The sequence below is a fragment of the Panthera pardus genome, unplaced genomic scaffold (assembly GCF_024362965.1).
Source record: "Panthera pardus isolate Hobbes unplaced genomic scaffold, ASM2436296v1 HiC_scaffold_17, whole genome shotgun sequence".
NCBI lineage: Eukaryota > Metazoa > Chordata > Mammalia > Carnivora > Felidae > Panthera > Panthera pardus.
Genome location: NW_026526732.1, coordinates 103,873,614 through 103,888,645, shown reverse-complemented (window position 1 = coordinate 103,888,645; position 15,032 = coordinate 103,873,614). Strand labels below are relative to the sequence as shown.

Here is a 15,032-nt window from a genome sequence, read left to right as displayed (position 1 = left end):
GCTACTTATTTAGCCCAGTGTGTATATGTGTGTGTGAGTGTGTGTTCAGAGGGGATTGTACACAGGGGCAAACATAGCAAACAGGGTACCCAAATCTAGCTCACACTCCATTCAACAAACCATACAAAGGAATAGTATCTTATGCTAGCAGACACTCTGGTGTGTATATTTATGTGTGAATGTAGTGTCTAAGGATTAATAGAAGGTAGCTGGAACTTACAGCATAGGTGCTTAAAATAGCCCAAAGTTTCTTTTCAAAGTTATTTTCAGGTGCCTGCTTCCCATGAAATGCAGCTATGAGGGAAGAATCAAGTGATGTAGCTGGTAGAGTGTGTTTGTGAGTGAGTGTGTGTGTGTGTGTGTGTGTGTGTGTGTGTGTGTGTGTGTGATGGGAGAGGTGGCCACATTGGGGGAGAACACCACCCAGTTTCTCTTTCATACATTCCTTGGCTTTTCTGAAGCCTGACCCTATCTGAGACTGTATAGTCCGTTTCTAGACATTTGCCTTTTCCCTCCCTGAGAAAAAGGAGCTAATAGAAAAGAAGTACTTAAAGGAAAACTTCATCTCTACTTTGGCTTAACTTTGCTCCGCCCGACTACCTCAATGCCTACCTTATTTTAATTTTTTTTTCAACGTTTTTTTATTTATTTTTGGGACAGAGAGAGACATAGCATGAACGGGGGAGGGGCAGAGAGAGAGGGAGACACAGAATCAGAAACAGGCTCCAGGCTCCGAGCCGTCCATCAGCCCAGAGCCTGACGCGGGGCTGGAACACCCGGACCTCGAGATCGTGACCTGGCTGAAGTCGGACGCTTAACCGACTGCGCCACCCAGGCGCCCCAATGCCTACCTTATTTTAATCACCACCAGTCTCAAATGACAGCTGAACTTACCATTTCATTTTTAGTTCTGTTATCACTGCCAACGTCAAAATGCCTGAAGTAGGAAAAAGGACTCAGAAGCAGAAGGGGGAAATACATGTATCAGGGCAGATTCTGAGGCTGTCATCTTCTGTGAGGTAGACATAACCACATAAAGATGCAGGATGGATATTAATTATTGCAAAGCCCATTATCACAATGATGGGGGAAGTCTTCACATGGCTTGCCTCTTTTATGTGGAGTCTTCATGACTTTCCCAATATTTCCACTGGCAATGGAATATTCAAGGGACAGAATCAGTGACAACACTAAGGAATACAGGTTGTGCCATGTGAATGGAATACACAACAAGAGTCACGGAAGCTCAGAAAAAGGAGAGAGAGATTTCTGAAGATTGGAACCACAAAGACTATTTTAAGGTAGATTGGTAGGATTTAAATATACATAGAAAAAGGAGATGGTGTTCCACTGTCTTTACAGTTCACCAAAGGTATGCAAGCAGAAGACAGGTTTGTAGTAAGGTTCCTAAGAATTTTGGGGACTGGCATCTCACAGAGTATTTCTTAATTTTTATTGAATAAATTTGCTTTCATTGAGAATCTATTATGTCCTATAAAGTAGGCTAGGTACTTAACATAGCCTATCATATTTACTCTTTAGAAAATCCCTGCAAGAAATGTATTGCTACTGCCTCTTTATAGATAAGGAAAAAGGAGCTCTGGGTTAAGTCATTGGTGAACTGAAGGCCACAAAACTACTTAGTAACAGAGCCAATGTTTGCGCTTGTACCTCATGGACCACTGAGCCCATTCTCCATAGGAAAAGTAAAACTTTAACGTGTAATAATTCATATCACTGATGAGCAACTCTAACTGTAAAGAAGCTAGTTTAAAACATTGTTTTTCAGGGTGCCTGGATAGCTCAGTTGGTTAAGCGTCAGATTTTGGCTCAGGTCATGATATCGCAGTTCTTGGGCTCAAACCCTGTGTCAGCTCTGTGCTCACAGCTTGGAGCCTGGAGCCTGCTTCAGATTCTGTGTCTTCCTCTTTGTCTGTCCCTCCCCTGCTCGTTCTCTGTCTCTGTCTCTCAAAAATAAATAAACAGTAAAAAACTTAAAACGTTTTTGCAAAAAGCAGAACCAGACCTATAAATACAGGGAACAAACTGATGGTTGCCAGAGGGAAATGTGGTGGGGGAGAGGGGTGGGAGGGATGTGAAAACTGAGGGAAGAGGCGTGGGTGATACAAGCTTCCACTTATAGAATGAGTAAGTCATGGAAATAAAGGGCACGACACAGGGAGTATAGTCAATGATATTATAATAGCCTTGAACAGTGACCGATGCTGTACTTGTGGTGAGCACAGCATAATGTACAGAGAAGTAGACTCATCATGTTGTACACCTGCAAATAATGAGACCCTGGGTATCAACAACGTTCAAATCAAAAGAAATTATAAAAGTTTATTCTACATGGATTAAAAACAATCACTTGTTTTTAAAAACTTCTTTTGGTCATAATAATCTTTAATGTACCACTGAAAAAAGCAAGTAACGGGTCTGCAAGGCTATTCAGCAAGGTAGTAACAGCGAATACTTCTACAGAGTGATGGATTATCATTTCATTACACTTTTATTTCAGATAATTCTCTCCTGTTATTATTATGTTACTAAAGAGTTGCCAAGTGGCACTTTTATAATAATCTCTGTTTTATTTTAAAAACCAGTTCTTTTTTTAAAAATATAATTTACTGTTAAATTGGCTAACATAAAGTGTGCTCTTGGTTTTGGGGGATAGATTCCCATGGTTCATTGCTTACAGACAACACCCGGGGCTCATCCCAACAAGTGCCCTTCTCAGTGTCCATCACTCATTTTCTCCTCTCCCTCACTCCCCCATCCACCCTCAGTTTGTTCTCTTGAACACCTTTTTTTTTCCCCATTAAATTGTTTAAAATTATTTTTCGTGACCATTAACAATTAAAGTTGGCTATCATTGTCCTGTTAGGGTTCCTGTCTGAAAAGTTGGGTAGCCAACCACCTTCAATCAATTTACGTACAGTGTAGTTTTGTAGTTTTGAATATTATTACCCTAGCAGCTTTGTTCTGAATGCATTCCAATTTATCTATAACTCCTATTAAAAAGTGTTATGCCAAATATAAACACACTATTCTTTCTTTAAAAAAACTTTTTATTCATTTATTTTGAGAGAAAGAGAGGGAAGGGGAGGAACAGAGAGAGAGAGGGAAAGAGAGAGACTCTCAAGCAGACTTCTTCTGCACCAGCAGTGTGGAGCCCAACACGGGTCTCGAACTCATGAGCCATGAGATCATGACCTGAGCTGAAACCAACAGTGGGTTTCAACCAACTGACTGAGCCACCCAGGTGCCCCTAAACACACTATTCCATGCATGATCTATCTTTTGAGTTATTTGGCAGACATATTGGACTAAAGCAATGCTGAGAAAATTTTAAAAATCCTAATAATTTATACTCCCATCTACTAGTAGTAAAGTTGAGAATAAAATTAAAGGTTACTAAAGGTTTTCCTTTTAGTAAAAGGAATAGCTCTTTTTATTAAATAATTCAGCAAATGTTTTACCTGAGATAAGCAGATGGGAAAAATAATATGTTTTATGTCCAAAAGGGAATGAACATATTTTGATCTTTGGCACAGCAGTATATGTGTGTGTGTGTGTGTGTGTGTGTGTGTGTGTGTGTATACATACATACATATATATATATATATATATATATATATATATACATATATGTATATATATATATACACATATGTATATATATATATGTGTGTATATATACACACACACACACACACATATATATATATAGAGAGAGAGAGAGAGAGGGAGAGAGAGAGAGAGAGACAGACAGACACCAAGTGCTTCTTTTTCCTGTTTGGTTACTCTGAGTTGTGCAAGGTGGTAGTAATGTATTTGGAAAAAAAAAAAAAAAAACATCCTAAAAGATCTTATCATCTGCTTCAGTACTACCGTACCATTATTTAATTCTAAAGAGGAACTTTGTTAATAATTACTGTTTTCTTATAACTAGGTTTAACAGCGTTCGTAATAATGGGTTAGGAAGGGTTATGCTTTACTGCAATGGTCTCGCTCGATAGCGTAACACTATTTAGCTAAGGGAGAGATTTATGTATTTTTTTTTTCTTAATAGCATTCAATGGAATCACAAACTGATCACTCAGCTTTTAGTAAATTGCCTTTATGTAGTCTAAGATTTATATAATACATGTTATAAAATCCCACATTATGTTCCATTATTAATTTGATCATACCTTCTAATATGAGATTTAATGAACATAGAAAAATAATTTTTACTTTATTTTTATCACCAAAATGCCACCATATTGAAACAAAATGTTCCAATAATTTTCTAGAAATGTATTATCATAACTTAGTGAAAGAAAAGATCTCCCATATAAATCAAAAGGGAAAAGATGAGCTTTCTGTAAAAATTTATGTAATAAATTTTTTTCTGAAAACTGTTAATTTCTCACGCTTTCATTAAAAAATAATTTGCCTCCAATATTGTATTGATCTAGATTAGGAAGGCAGCCACATTTTAGGGGGTGGTCTCTGGAGGCAGTCACCCTTGTTCATATCCCCTTTACCACTCACTCACTAGCTGAGAAAACTTGAGCAAGTGATATATCCTCTTTGTGCCTCCATTTCCTCATCTGAAAAATGGAATAATATTAATAATCATGAGATGTGGGGGTTATTATTAAATAAGTTCATTATCATTAAATAAGTTCATTCATTAAAAAATCCAGTGCTTGCAATATTGTAGGCACCTAGTGATTATTATTCCATTTCACTAATTTTTAAACAATTTGTTAGCAATGCTAGACTAAGCAAGATACTATGAAGAATATAGAGAAGAATATGTGGGAGTGATAGCAGGGCAGTGTAAGACATTCTCTTTTTATCTCCTGTATTTTTCTAAATTTTTAAAATTTAATTAATTAATTATTAAAAAAAATTTTTACTTATTTTTGAGGGAGAGGGAGACAAAGAATCCAAAGCAGGCTCCACGCTGTTAGCACAAGCCGATCTCCATCCCACAAATCTTGAGATAATAACCTGAGCCACCCAGGCGCCCCATTTTATCTTCCTTTTAAAAAAACGGAGAAGGAGCGCCTGGGTGGCTCAGTCGGTTAAGCATCTGACTTCGGCTCGGGTCATGATCTCGCGGTCAGTGAGTACGAGCCCCAAGTCGGGCTCTGTGCTGACCGCTCAGAGCCTGGACCCTGTTTCAGATTCTGTGTCTCCCTCTCTCTCTGACCCTCCCCCGTTTATGCTCTGTCTCTCTCTGTCTCAAAAATAAATAAACGTTAAAAATTTTTTAAAAAATAAAAATAAATAAATAAAAAAACGGAGAAGGCATCCATACCTGAATACAAGCGACTTTGTGGTATTTTAGAACCTAGCAATGACTCCAAGAGTCCACTGAGGAATTTCACCTACCAGTGCTGCTGGTAAAACACAGACAAACCTCCGGAAAGGCTGTGGAACCAGAGGAGCCAGCAAAACTGCCTAGATCCCTCCTGCTGCTGGGCTTTTATGCTGGGACAGGCATTCAGGCCCAAGAGAGAACCTGCAGAAGTCCAGCCTTCCTCCTCTAGGAGACTCCAGCACACAACTGGAGGGTGGGGGGGGGGGGGGGGGGGGATAGGAATTTGGCCCCTCAAGGAAACACTGTGTGGGGGACGATTTATCCAGCAAAGGCTATCTCTTCCGCAGGGGAAAAACAAAGTGGTACCCGACAGTCCACTACCCCAGATAAACAGGATGTGGCTGGAGAAACCGATTTCTCCCCACCAACACCTGGAGTAGGGAGTTGGGAGCTTCAGCCCGGGTCCGGTGTGGGGTGTGGGGTTGGGGTGGAGGGCATAGGGAGGACAGTCAGGAAGACACAGATAAGAATTTCACATGGTGTTAAAGGGATTGTGTTCAGCAGAACCATGAATGCCTTGGAGTGACACCCTGGAGATCTCCCTAGCAGATCCAAGTGCACCCTCAATGCACTGAGTTCTACACCCCATTCGTTGCTGAGTCCTTGTGCCTGCTCCTGAGTGAGCTTGGGAGAAGGAGCCCAGTAAAGTGATCCCAAAGAGAAAACAGGCCATAGTTGGTGGACAAAGGACGAACGACCAACTTGAGCTATAGCGCCCCCTTCTGGGAACAAAAGAGAGGTTTCTAAAAGCCCCTGGGTGAATTCTAAGAACCAGGGTAGACATAAAAGATTAGATTGGAAATTCTCCCACAAGAGAAAACAAGAGTGAGGCAAACACATTTTCACAGAGGACAAACACACAAACCTTTCAGATCAGAGCAACACCATAGAAATAACACTTCATCTGCTAAAGGCAAGGGGCAGATAGTTAAGGAGACGTCTGCTCTGAGCCCCCTGTCTTAGACCTCACTGGGACAAACCCAGACACATAAGAGAATGTTCCGCAGGCCTTCAGAAGTGACCTTCACAAACAGCACCCTCTTGATCTCCTACACTTACCATCGGTAGATTTTATTCAAACTTATTCCAAAGCTGAAACTAAAAGAAATAGGGAATCCTACTTTGAAAGCTGAGCAGCTCCAGGAAAACTAACAACCACCCACAGAAAACTCCAGCAGGCTACCTGTACAAAACATAGGGAGCCCATTCTTGCAAGGGCTTACTTCAGTGAGAAAATATACCTAAGGATAACTTGAATCTCAGATGGCCCAAATGGGGTTCTTTTGACATGTCTGAATTAGTTTTCTTGAACACACAATTAAAGAAACCTGGCTATTAAGGCTAAGCAACCAGAAACCAGGAATCCTTTTGGTTCAGTCAGTAGAGCCCCCAACTTTTGAGAATAATATAGGTAGGCACTCTGGGCTTCATCTGTTTTTTTTTTTTTTTTGGTATCTTTGGACAAAACTGACCATGTTTTAACTGGAAAATGGATAATAACTAATGGATCCCTAAATTAGAATGCTATCTTGCAATTAGTTTTGTTTAATAAAAGAAATATTTTGGAAATTGGGTCTTTAATATCTTTGTACAAATATCTTTGTAGTGAAACAAAGACTAGGTCTTGTTTATATCTTGTTTGTGTTTATGTGTCCATATGTGTTATAAATGTGTTATAAACCTCTTGCATAAATTATCTTCCCACTGGAATTAATGAACTGATTTGTTAGCACATAAATATTTCCAACACAGTATTTGTTGAAGGCCTTTTATAAAGTGCACACTTTATTACTCACTCATGTTACTTCGGTAGCATGCTAACCTTTCATTCTGCTTTCATTTCTTGTCTTCCTTTTTTCCATGTTGATGGAATTTTATAAGTATTTTTCTTTCAGTGTCTCTTAATTTCTTGTTGGCTCAGATCTTCAGGTATGATCAGACTAGGGTGAAATAATAATAGCTTCCTGAATTGGGGTGACTTAATTATCAGATTGAAATGATCTTTCAATTGTCAGATATTCTATTTGTCTTTCAAGTTACGGTTTCTATTCAATAACCTGGGGCACTTCTATCAAGGCATCTAAAAGAAGATACATCTAAGAAATTCCAGGAATATCATGTGTTAACCTGCATAAATGGCTCAGGTGAATTTGAGGATTTACCTGGTCTTTTACAAATGCTCTTGCAAATAATGCCATTTATAATTTTCCTTAGTTATAAGATAAGTCATTGCAGTTTATCCTAATATTTATTATTTTCTTACCAAGTTAGAGAAATGCTTTTGATAATCTATAGGTATGAAATTATTGTTTATTAATTCCCTTTGAGGGATTTGCTACCCCAGAACAAGAGGAAGTGAGATTCCAGTTTGCTTTGTGCAGCTGTGAAGTATGAGCAGTGCCAATCTGAATGTTTTGTGGCAAGTTTCCCTACCTCCTCTTTCCCCCAGGCAAAGACGGTCTTCCATCTGTGAACTGAGAATCCCATGTCATTCTACACTGGCTTCAGATAATCTATGTGTGCAATTCCTTGTGGTATGAATTTCCCCCATCTCATTAAAAACAAGCACTCAAAGAAATAATGAAAGTGTCATTGTTGCTGTGTCCTCAGTTACTATCACTAATAAAATGGGGCAGAAATAATGGGATATCCTTTATTTCCTTTTGTGCCAGTATCGGTTGAAAAGAGCCTCTTTTGTTAAGGCACCATGTAAGTCATGGACACTGATGGTGCCCAGAGTCTCTTCACCAGCTGGTGCACACGTCTCCCAGCTGTCCTGAATGTTGGTTTATGTCTGCATGGTTAATGGCTTAGCAGCCCTCTTTTCAACACAGCCCTTGCCCTTGCCCTAGGATGTTATGCACTTTCTAACATTTAGGGGAACTTAGGAGCCAGATACCTCCATAAAAAGGCCAGTTCCCTTGTTTCAAGATGGGATTAATTTTGACATGCAATGTATGCCTAGAGTGTGCTTGTAGTATGGTCAGAATGAAGTTAGTCTCTAGTAGAAACCGATTTCTTGCTTATCTCTCCCCTATCCTGTTTTCCTTACTCTCCTCCTGAGAGCATTCCTCAACAAATCACCTGAATCAGAATTCCTCCCTTTGGCTTCCCTTCTAGGAAACCTGACCCATGATACTTGTTTTCTCCCTCTAGGTTAACATTACCCATTTGATGGATTTTTTAAAAAGCTATAGTCTCAATGAATGTTAGAACTCATTGTAAAATTTAAAAGAGAGAGAGAAAGAGAAATTTGACAATTAAAAAAAATTCCCTTTGAGACCATGACATTCAGATGTAAGCAATTTATGCAGTGAGTATCTGATTTATTAATATCACTATACATATGAATTTATCAGCTAAGAAAGTTAATACAAGCTGCTTTAGAGTTATCTCAGTTGCCTCTTTGGGCAAAACAGTGTAAGGATTAGGAAACCAAATTAGATCAGATTGCATCAGTGTACAAAAGAAATTTGTAATAAGAAAACTTTTTTTTTTTTCTTTTCAACGTTTTTTTTTTATTTATTTTTGGGACAGAGAGAGACAGAGCATGAACGGGGGAGGGGCAGAGAGAGAGGGAGACACAGAATCAGAAACAGGCTCCAGGCTCCGAGCCATCAGCCCAGAGCCTGACGCGGGGCTCGAACTCACAGACCGCGAGATCGTGACCTGGCTGAAGTCGGACGCTTAACCGACTGCGCCACCCAGGCGCCCCAAGAAAACTTTTGCTTTTAAAAATAAACACAAATCAGGCACTTTGCATTGTTTATTCTAGCTACGTCTTGTCATAATCAGACATGGAGTAGAGAAAAATATTGCCTGCCCTAATGGTTTCCTTCTCATTTGAGAAGCGTCTAATGGAAAAAAAAATAATTAAAGGAGTTGAAACAAAGACACTGGAATCAAATTCCAGTTCCAAATTAAAAGGTACACAAAGTCAGGCATGGTACTAAAAATGTCTAATTTCTACTTTTCTGATTACCAAAAGATGGCTTGCTTCCCAATTTGATTGTGAGGCTAAAATAAGAAAATACATAACAAAGTGTCCAATACAGAGTAGTTTTCCAATGGTTTGCTCCCCTTTTGAGAACTCTGGTCAAGCATTTAGTGACTATTATGCACTGCCTTATTTATTCAGGTAAAAAAGGTAATAAATGCCTACTGTTTGTGTTTTTTAGCTAAGTTTAATAAAAGTAGGCATTGCTGTGGTAGGATTTGCAGTGACAACATGGGAAAGGCATCTACTTATATAATGATTATACAAATTAATCTAGGCTGCTGCTTCTTGTCCTCTGCTTCCTCTTCTTCTTTTTCCTCCTCTTTTCTTTGCCTCCTCTGCTTCTATCTTTTTGTCTTCTTCCTTTTCATTCATAGTCAAGAATGTCCTGGATGACATGCATAGGAAAGATTAAGGCAAACAGATTTCATTTATTCTGCAAAATAAACTAACAGCAATATTCATGTTTTCTTAGTGACTTGGGAAAATTTTGTGTTTATGCAGTAAGGAGACAGAAGAAAATAAGTTCAGAAACTAGTTTGTATTCATGACTTTTTTAATTTAAAAATTAATGAAAGAGAACAAACTGAGGGCTGATGGAGGAAGGTGGGTGGGAGATAAGCTAGATGGGTGATGGGAATTGAGGAGGGCACTTGTGATGAGCACTGGGTGTTGTATGTAAGTGATGAATCACTGAATTCTATTCCTGAAACCAATATCGCTCTGTATGTTAACTAAAATTTAAATAAATATAAAAGGTAGAGGACTTGATATTCTAGTGACACATTACCAAGTGAAATCAATACACTTAATCAAATTACCTACTTACTAGGATTAAAGAAAAATAATTCATATAGAACATTTAATAAGATATGGGTAATGAAATAAAAGTATATTTTCATGTTCCAGGTTATGAATTTTTTAATGGGCAGTCTTTAGTTTTTAGTAGAAATGAGTGTTATAAGAGTTATTCTACAGGTGTAATATTTATATTCAGAAACAACTGAACAATTTTAGTTTGATAACCATCTGTACATACTTATGTCCAAAATATTTCATGCTAAAAATTTAATTCTGTTCATATATTTTATTTGATTGAACTCAAGAAAACACATTTTCTTTGATGTGTGCTTAACGCAAGCATCAGCAAACACTTTGGTGTAGGTGTCCCCATCCAGTTTTGTGTTATACTTGTATTGTTATGACTAAGATTTATGAAGGACATCAGTTTGGTGAATGATTTTTGATGACCTTCTAACATCATGTTTGCCTTCCTTCTTCCCATCAGTACTCATATGTACTGGCGGACTCTTATGGTTCCAAGAAATATGACCCCACACCTGGTTCCTGACAAGGGAGGGGGCTACATAGATCTTCAGCTAAACTCATTCAGAACACTACTCAAGCCACTTTATTCCACAGTGATTGAAAAAAGCATATGACCTAAGCTAGCCCAATTCATATGAACCTCAGGATAAATGTTTACATGCCAGTGTAAAGATATTACTTACTTTTCCCTCATTTGGATGTGTTATCTGGATATGTAGTTGGAATATCTATGATTATGGTTGCCACTGTTATAATCACACTCTTCAGTTCTTTGTTGAGCTGCCTCTAATCAAAATTTTTCCCGTAGGACTCCATGAAAACTGCCTTTTTAAAGGGCATCAATGACTCAATTGTTGGTCCTCTTCTCTTGTTTGATGTATTGGCAGTTTATCTCTCATCCTTCAACCATTCTATTTTTCATGTGGCTTCTAGTGAGGTGCAATTAATTCATACCTCAGAGGCCACTCTTCATTTTTTTTTCTCTCAGAACTGTTAATGTTTTAGTATCCCAGGGCTATCTTCAGACATTTTCTCTTTCCTATTTACACTCCCTCCATGATCTCATCAAATCTAATGTCTTTAAATATATATTTTTATATGCTGAGGATTCCCACTTTTATACCCCACTCTGGAGCTCTTCCCTGAACTCCTTATTCAAATTCCCAACTACCTGCTCAACATCTCTACTTGGTTACCTAAAGGCATGCACAACTTATCCAAAATTGGACTCCTGATCTTTCCACTGAAATATGATCATCCTGAATCTTCTCCCTCCCGTGAAATAACAATTCCCTAATTCTTGTTGTTCAGTTCCAAACCTCATACTCTTGATTTCTCTCTCTCTCTCTCTTACTCCCACATCAGATCCATCAGCAAATTTTGATAACCTTCCATTCAAAGTATACCCAGAAGCATACACTTCCTCATCATTGCCCAGAACCCATCTTGACCTACCATCTTCATCTCTTGTCCTTAATACTTACTACAGCTTCCTAACTGTCCACATCTAGTCCAACCTCACGGCAGTAGAAAAATTTTGTTAAAACATTGATCGAACTATGCCGTTCTTCTGTTGAAACCCTTTGGCAGCTTCTCCAGTATCTCTCTTCCAGCATCTCCCATCTCACTCTGAAAATAAGCATGGAGGCTTACCAATAGGCCAGGAGGCCCTACATGATTTGCTTCCCACTATTTACTCCTCTGATCCCATTTTCCAGTAGTTTCCACCTTGCTCCCTCAACTCCGAGCCTATTACTATGAATCCTAATATATATTTTTCTAATTTATACTCATAATTACCTGTCTCCCCCTTCTAGAACATAAGGGCAAGGAGTTTTGTATGTTTGTTATAAATTTTGAGCACAGGTAACATTGCCTGGCATATAGTAAATACTAAATAAGTATTTATTGAGTGAATGAAATGATGAGGAGTCCAAAGCAAAGTAAATAAAAAAAAAATCAGAAAATTTCTTATGATTCTTGGTTTGCTTATTACGTATAGCTTCAGTAGGAAACACCTTTCCTTTGATCAACCAATGCATCTCCACCTGCCCCCCATTATTTGAAATTTCTAGGTTTTAAATGGAATAGAGCTGACATACTCATTATAATTTGGCAATTGTAACTGATAATCAGATGTTGTTTAAAATGTGATGTGATTCTTAAAAATAATTTAGAAGAATGGATGGGCCATATGTTCATGGACAGCCTACTTTGCTAATGCCAAGCCATTCTTTGTAAGAGCTGTGACTATATGTAATTAGTAATTAGCTGATATTGCCCCATTGCTCCTTGGTCCCCATGGCCTCGTGACTATCATTCCTGGGAAGTTTGAGGTAGCAGAGAGAACACCCAGTCCCATGCCAGCCACATGCTGTTACATTCCACTAGTGAAATTTCTTTTTGTCCCTTGACTAGACAGAGAAGCCCCAGTTTCTCACTCACCAACCTACATGGTTGTCTGTCATCAGTCCTGTGCCCTGCCTGCAGTGGTAAGAAGCTGCATCTCATTACCCCTCTTTGAGTTACAGACATTCTTATTCCTTGAAATTTGGCTTAAGGAAACTGGGAGGTGACATTAAATCTCACTTCTTTATTCATTCCCTGTTGCTGTGTAAAAAGTCATTCACTGAGGAGATAAGTATCTTGCTTTTAGTTCCATGTTTAAAACTACAGATTGATTTTTAATAGGATTGCAACATAACCTGCAGATAAAGCTAAAACAGGGAGGGGAACAAAATTGAGAGGACTGCAGAGAAATGAATCTGGTGACTTAAGGACATTGAAAACTTTGGCTCCAGCAGTGTGCCTACATTTGGTTTTTAGTTTTAGTCATACAATTGAGAAAATGCCCTGTACAGTTTATGTCATTTTGGATTGAGTTTTCTTATTTTTCAATGAAAGAATACTAATACATCTATGCAGTTAATTAGGGATATGCATAAAAGTAAATATTTTGAAATCATACACTCTAATGAATAAGAATTGAAATTTATAGACTATCAGGTACATATATTGGATTTAGCAGGTATGCAGTAAATGCAAGTTATGTTCCATATATTGGTGATATTGGTGCCTTAAAGAGGAAAATCAAACATCACATCCTTCCTATCATAGATGAGCTGGAATAGCCTTGGGATACTACAGCAAGAGGGAACTCTACTTATTCTTACCATGGAATCTTCTAGGGACTTGCAAATAGTTACATTATCCTACTATGGGAAATGAACATGGTTGGGAATAGAGTTTATAGCCAATTTAGAAGGTCATAACCTTTCAACCAAATGCTCTAATTTATAGGAAAGAGCATCTGTTGGAAGATTTTTAAGCAGAAGTTAAAACCATAAGTATGCTCTAGGAAGTATGGTTTGGTAGCAGTGTATATGGTGAATTGGATTTGATAAGTTAGCACACTCAAAATTAATAGCCCAGGGAATGGGGTTTAATGATATTTAAGGATAGTATCATATCCTCAGAACCTCAATTTTTTATCTTGTTGTTTCAAGAGTTTATAAGTCTCATTTTCAGGGACTTTTCCTCTAAGTCATCTTTTACTGAAGACTCGTATTCAGAATTATACATTAGAAAATAATGCTCCTTATGTAGTCTGAGCAGAATGATAATGATACCCAATGTTTGTATAACGTTTTTTTTTACTGTCATGAAATGTTCAGAAATGTTATGTTGTGATATCGCAAGACTGAGGTAATTGGGCAAAAAAATTATTGACACTTAGAAAAACTGCAGCTCAGAGAGTTAAGTAATTGTATGATGTGTGAGTTCAGACAATGGGAGCAGGTGCGGGTCATGATTCTCTAGAGATTCTTAGCTTCTCATTTCTCCACATGGCTTCATAGTAGGCAGAATGGGTTAACACCTTCAGTATTCCACCAAAGAAGATTTAAATTAATTTAGTTTCTCAGCTACCTCCTGCTTACCCTGATTCAGTGACCCAAGAGTATACCAGAATCAAAGTCTTTTTGCTTTCTATTATTTTCTTCTTTCCTTCTTTCCTTTCCCTTCCTTCCTTCTTTTTTCCCCTTCCTTCCTTCCTTTCCCTTCCTTCCTTTCTTTCTTTTTTCTCCCTTCCCTTCCCTTCCTCTTTCTTTCTTTGTTGTAGAGTGAGTTGGCTTCACCTCATTGCTCACTTTCTTCTTGACTTTCAGCTTATTCTTTATCCTTGCAAGATGTAGTTCAACCTGAATTTGGCAAGTCAGCACCTTGACTCATAACTCCAAGTTGCCAATAAAAAAGTTGAATCAAATGACCTACAGTAATGGAGTTCTTTATATTTAGAAAATAATATAAAATCTACCTGCATTATTTTAAGGTGATGAAGGAGATCTATACTTTCCATGATGTCAGGATTTCCCAATGCAACTAATCAGCACATGTGAAATGGTAAATCCTCAATATAAATATAAATATAATTTATCAATATATATATATTTGAACGAAAGACTAGCACTTGCTTGCCAGACATATAACAATGGTGCTGGATACCCAGTAGGTACTACATTACAAGTATAACTTGATATATATCAATGCCTATGGTTGCTTTTTACTTTCAATGTTCTTATTCCATCAAATATACTGTACTATGTTTCTTTACACGAAACATTTAAATACTTTTACTTTTTCCTCCAATTGTACGTGCACCAAACAACCAATATATCAACTTACGATTTTAAATAATAACCGTGGTATTAAAGAGAGTGGAAGAACTTCAGAATCAACTAAACTTTCATGATTCCTTTAAATAATTTTCTTCCTTGTATTTATTATGTCTCAAAGGGAAGTTGGCTCTTATTCCTTCCTCCTCACAGAAAT

At 37.9% G+C, this 15,032-nt stretch overlaps 1 protein-coding gene across 1 annotated transcript in view; it reads right to left on the bottom strand.

Moving 5' to 3' along the window:
• Nucleotides 1-9,665: 9,665 nt before the first annotated feature.
• CRISP2 (cysteine rich secretory protein 2) overlaps nucleotides 9,666-15,032 on the bottom strand; it is a 38,084-nt gene continuing 32,717 nt past the window's right edge. Inside the window, exon 10 of the mRNA XM_053904809.1 lies at nucleotides 9,666-9,762. Within this exon, the coding sequence (XP_053760784.1) occupies nucleotides 9,752-9,762 (11 nt within the window). The 3' untranslated portion in view covers nucleotides 9,666-9,751. The remainder of the gene's footprint in view (nucleotides 9,763-15,032) is intronic.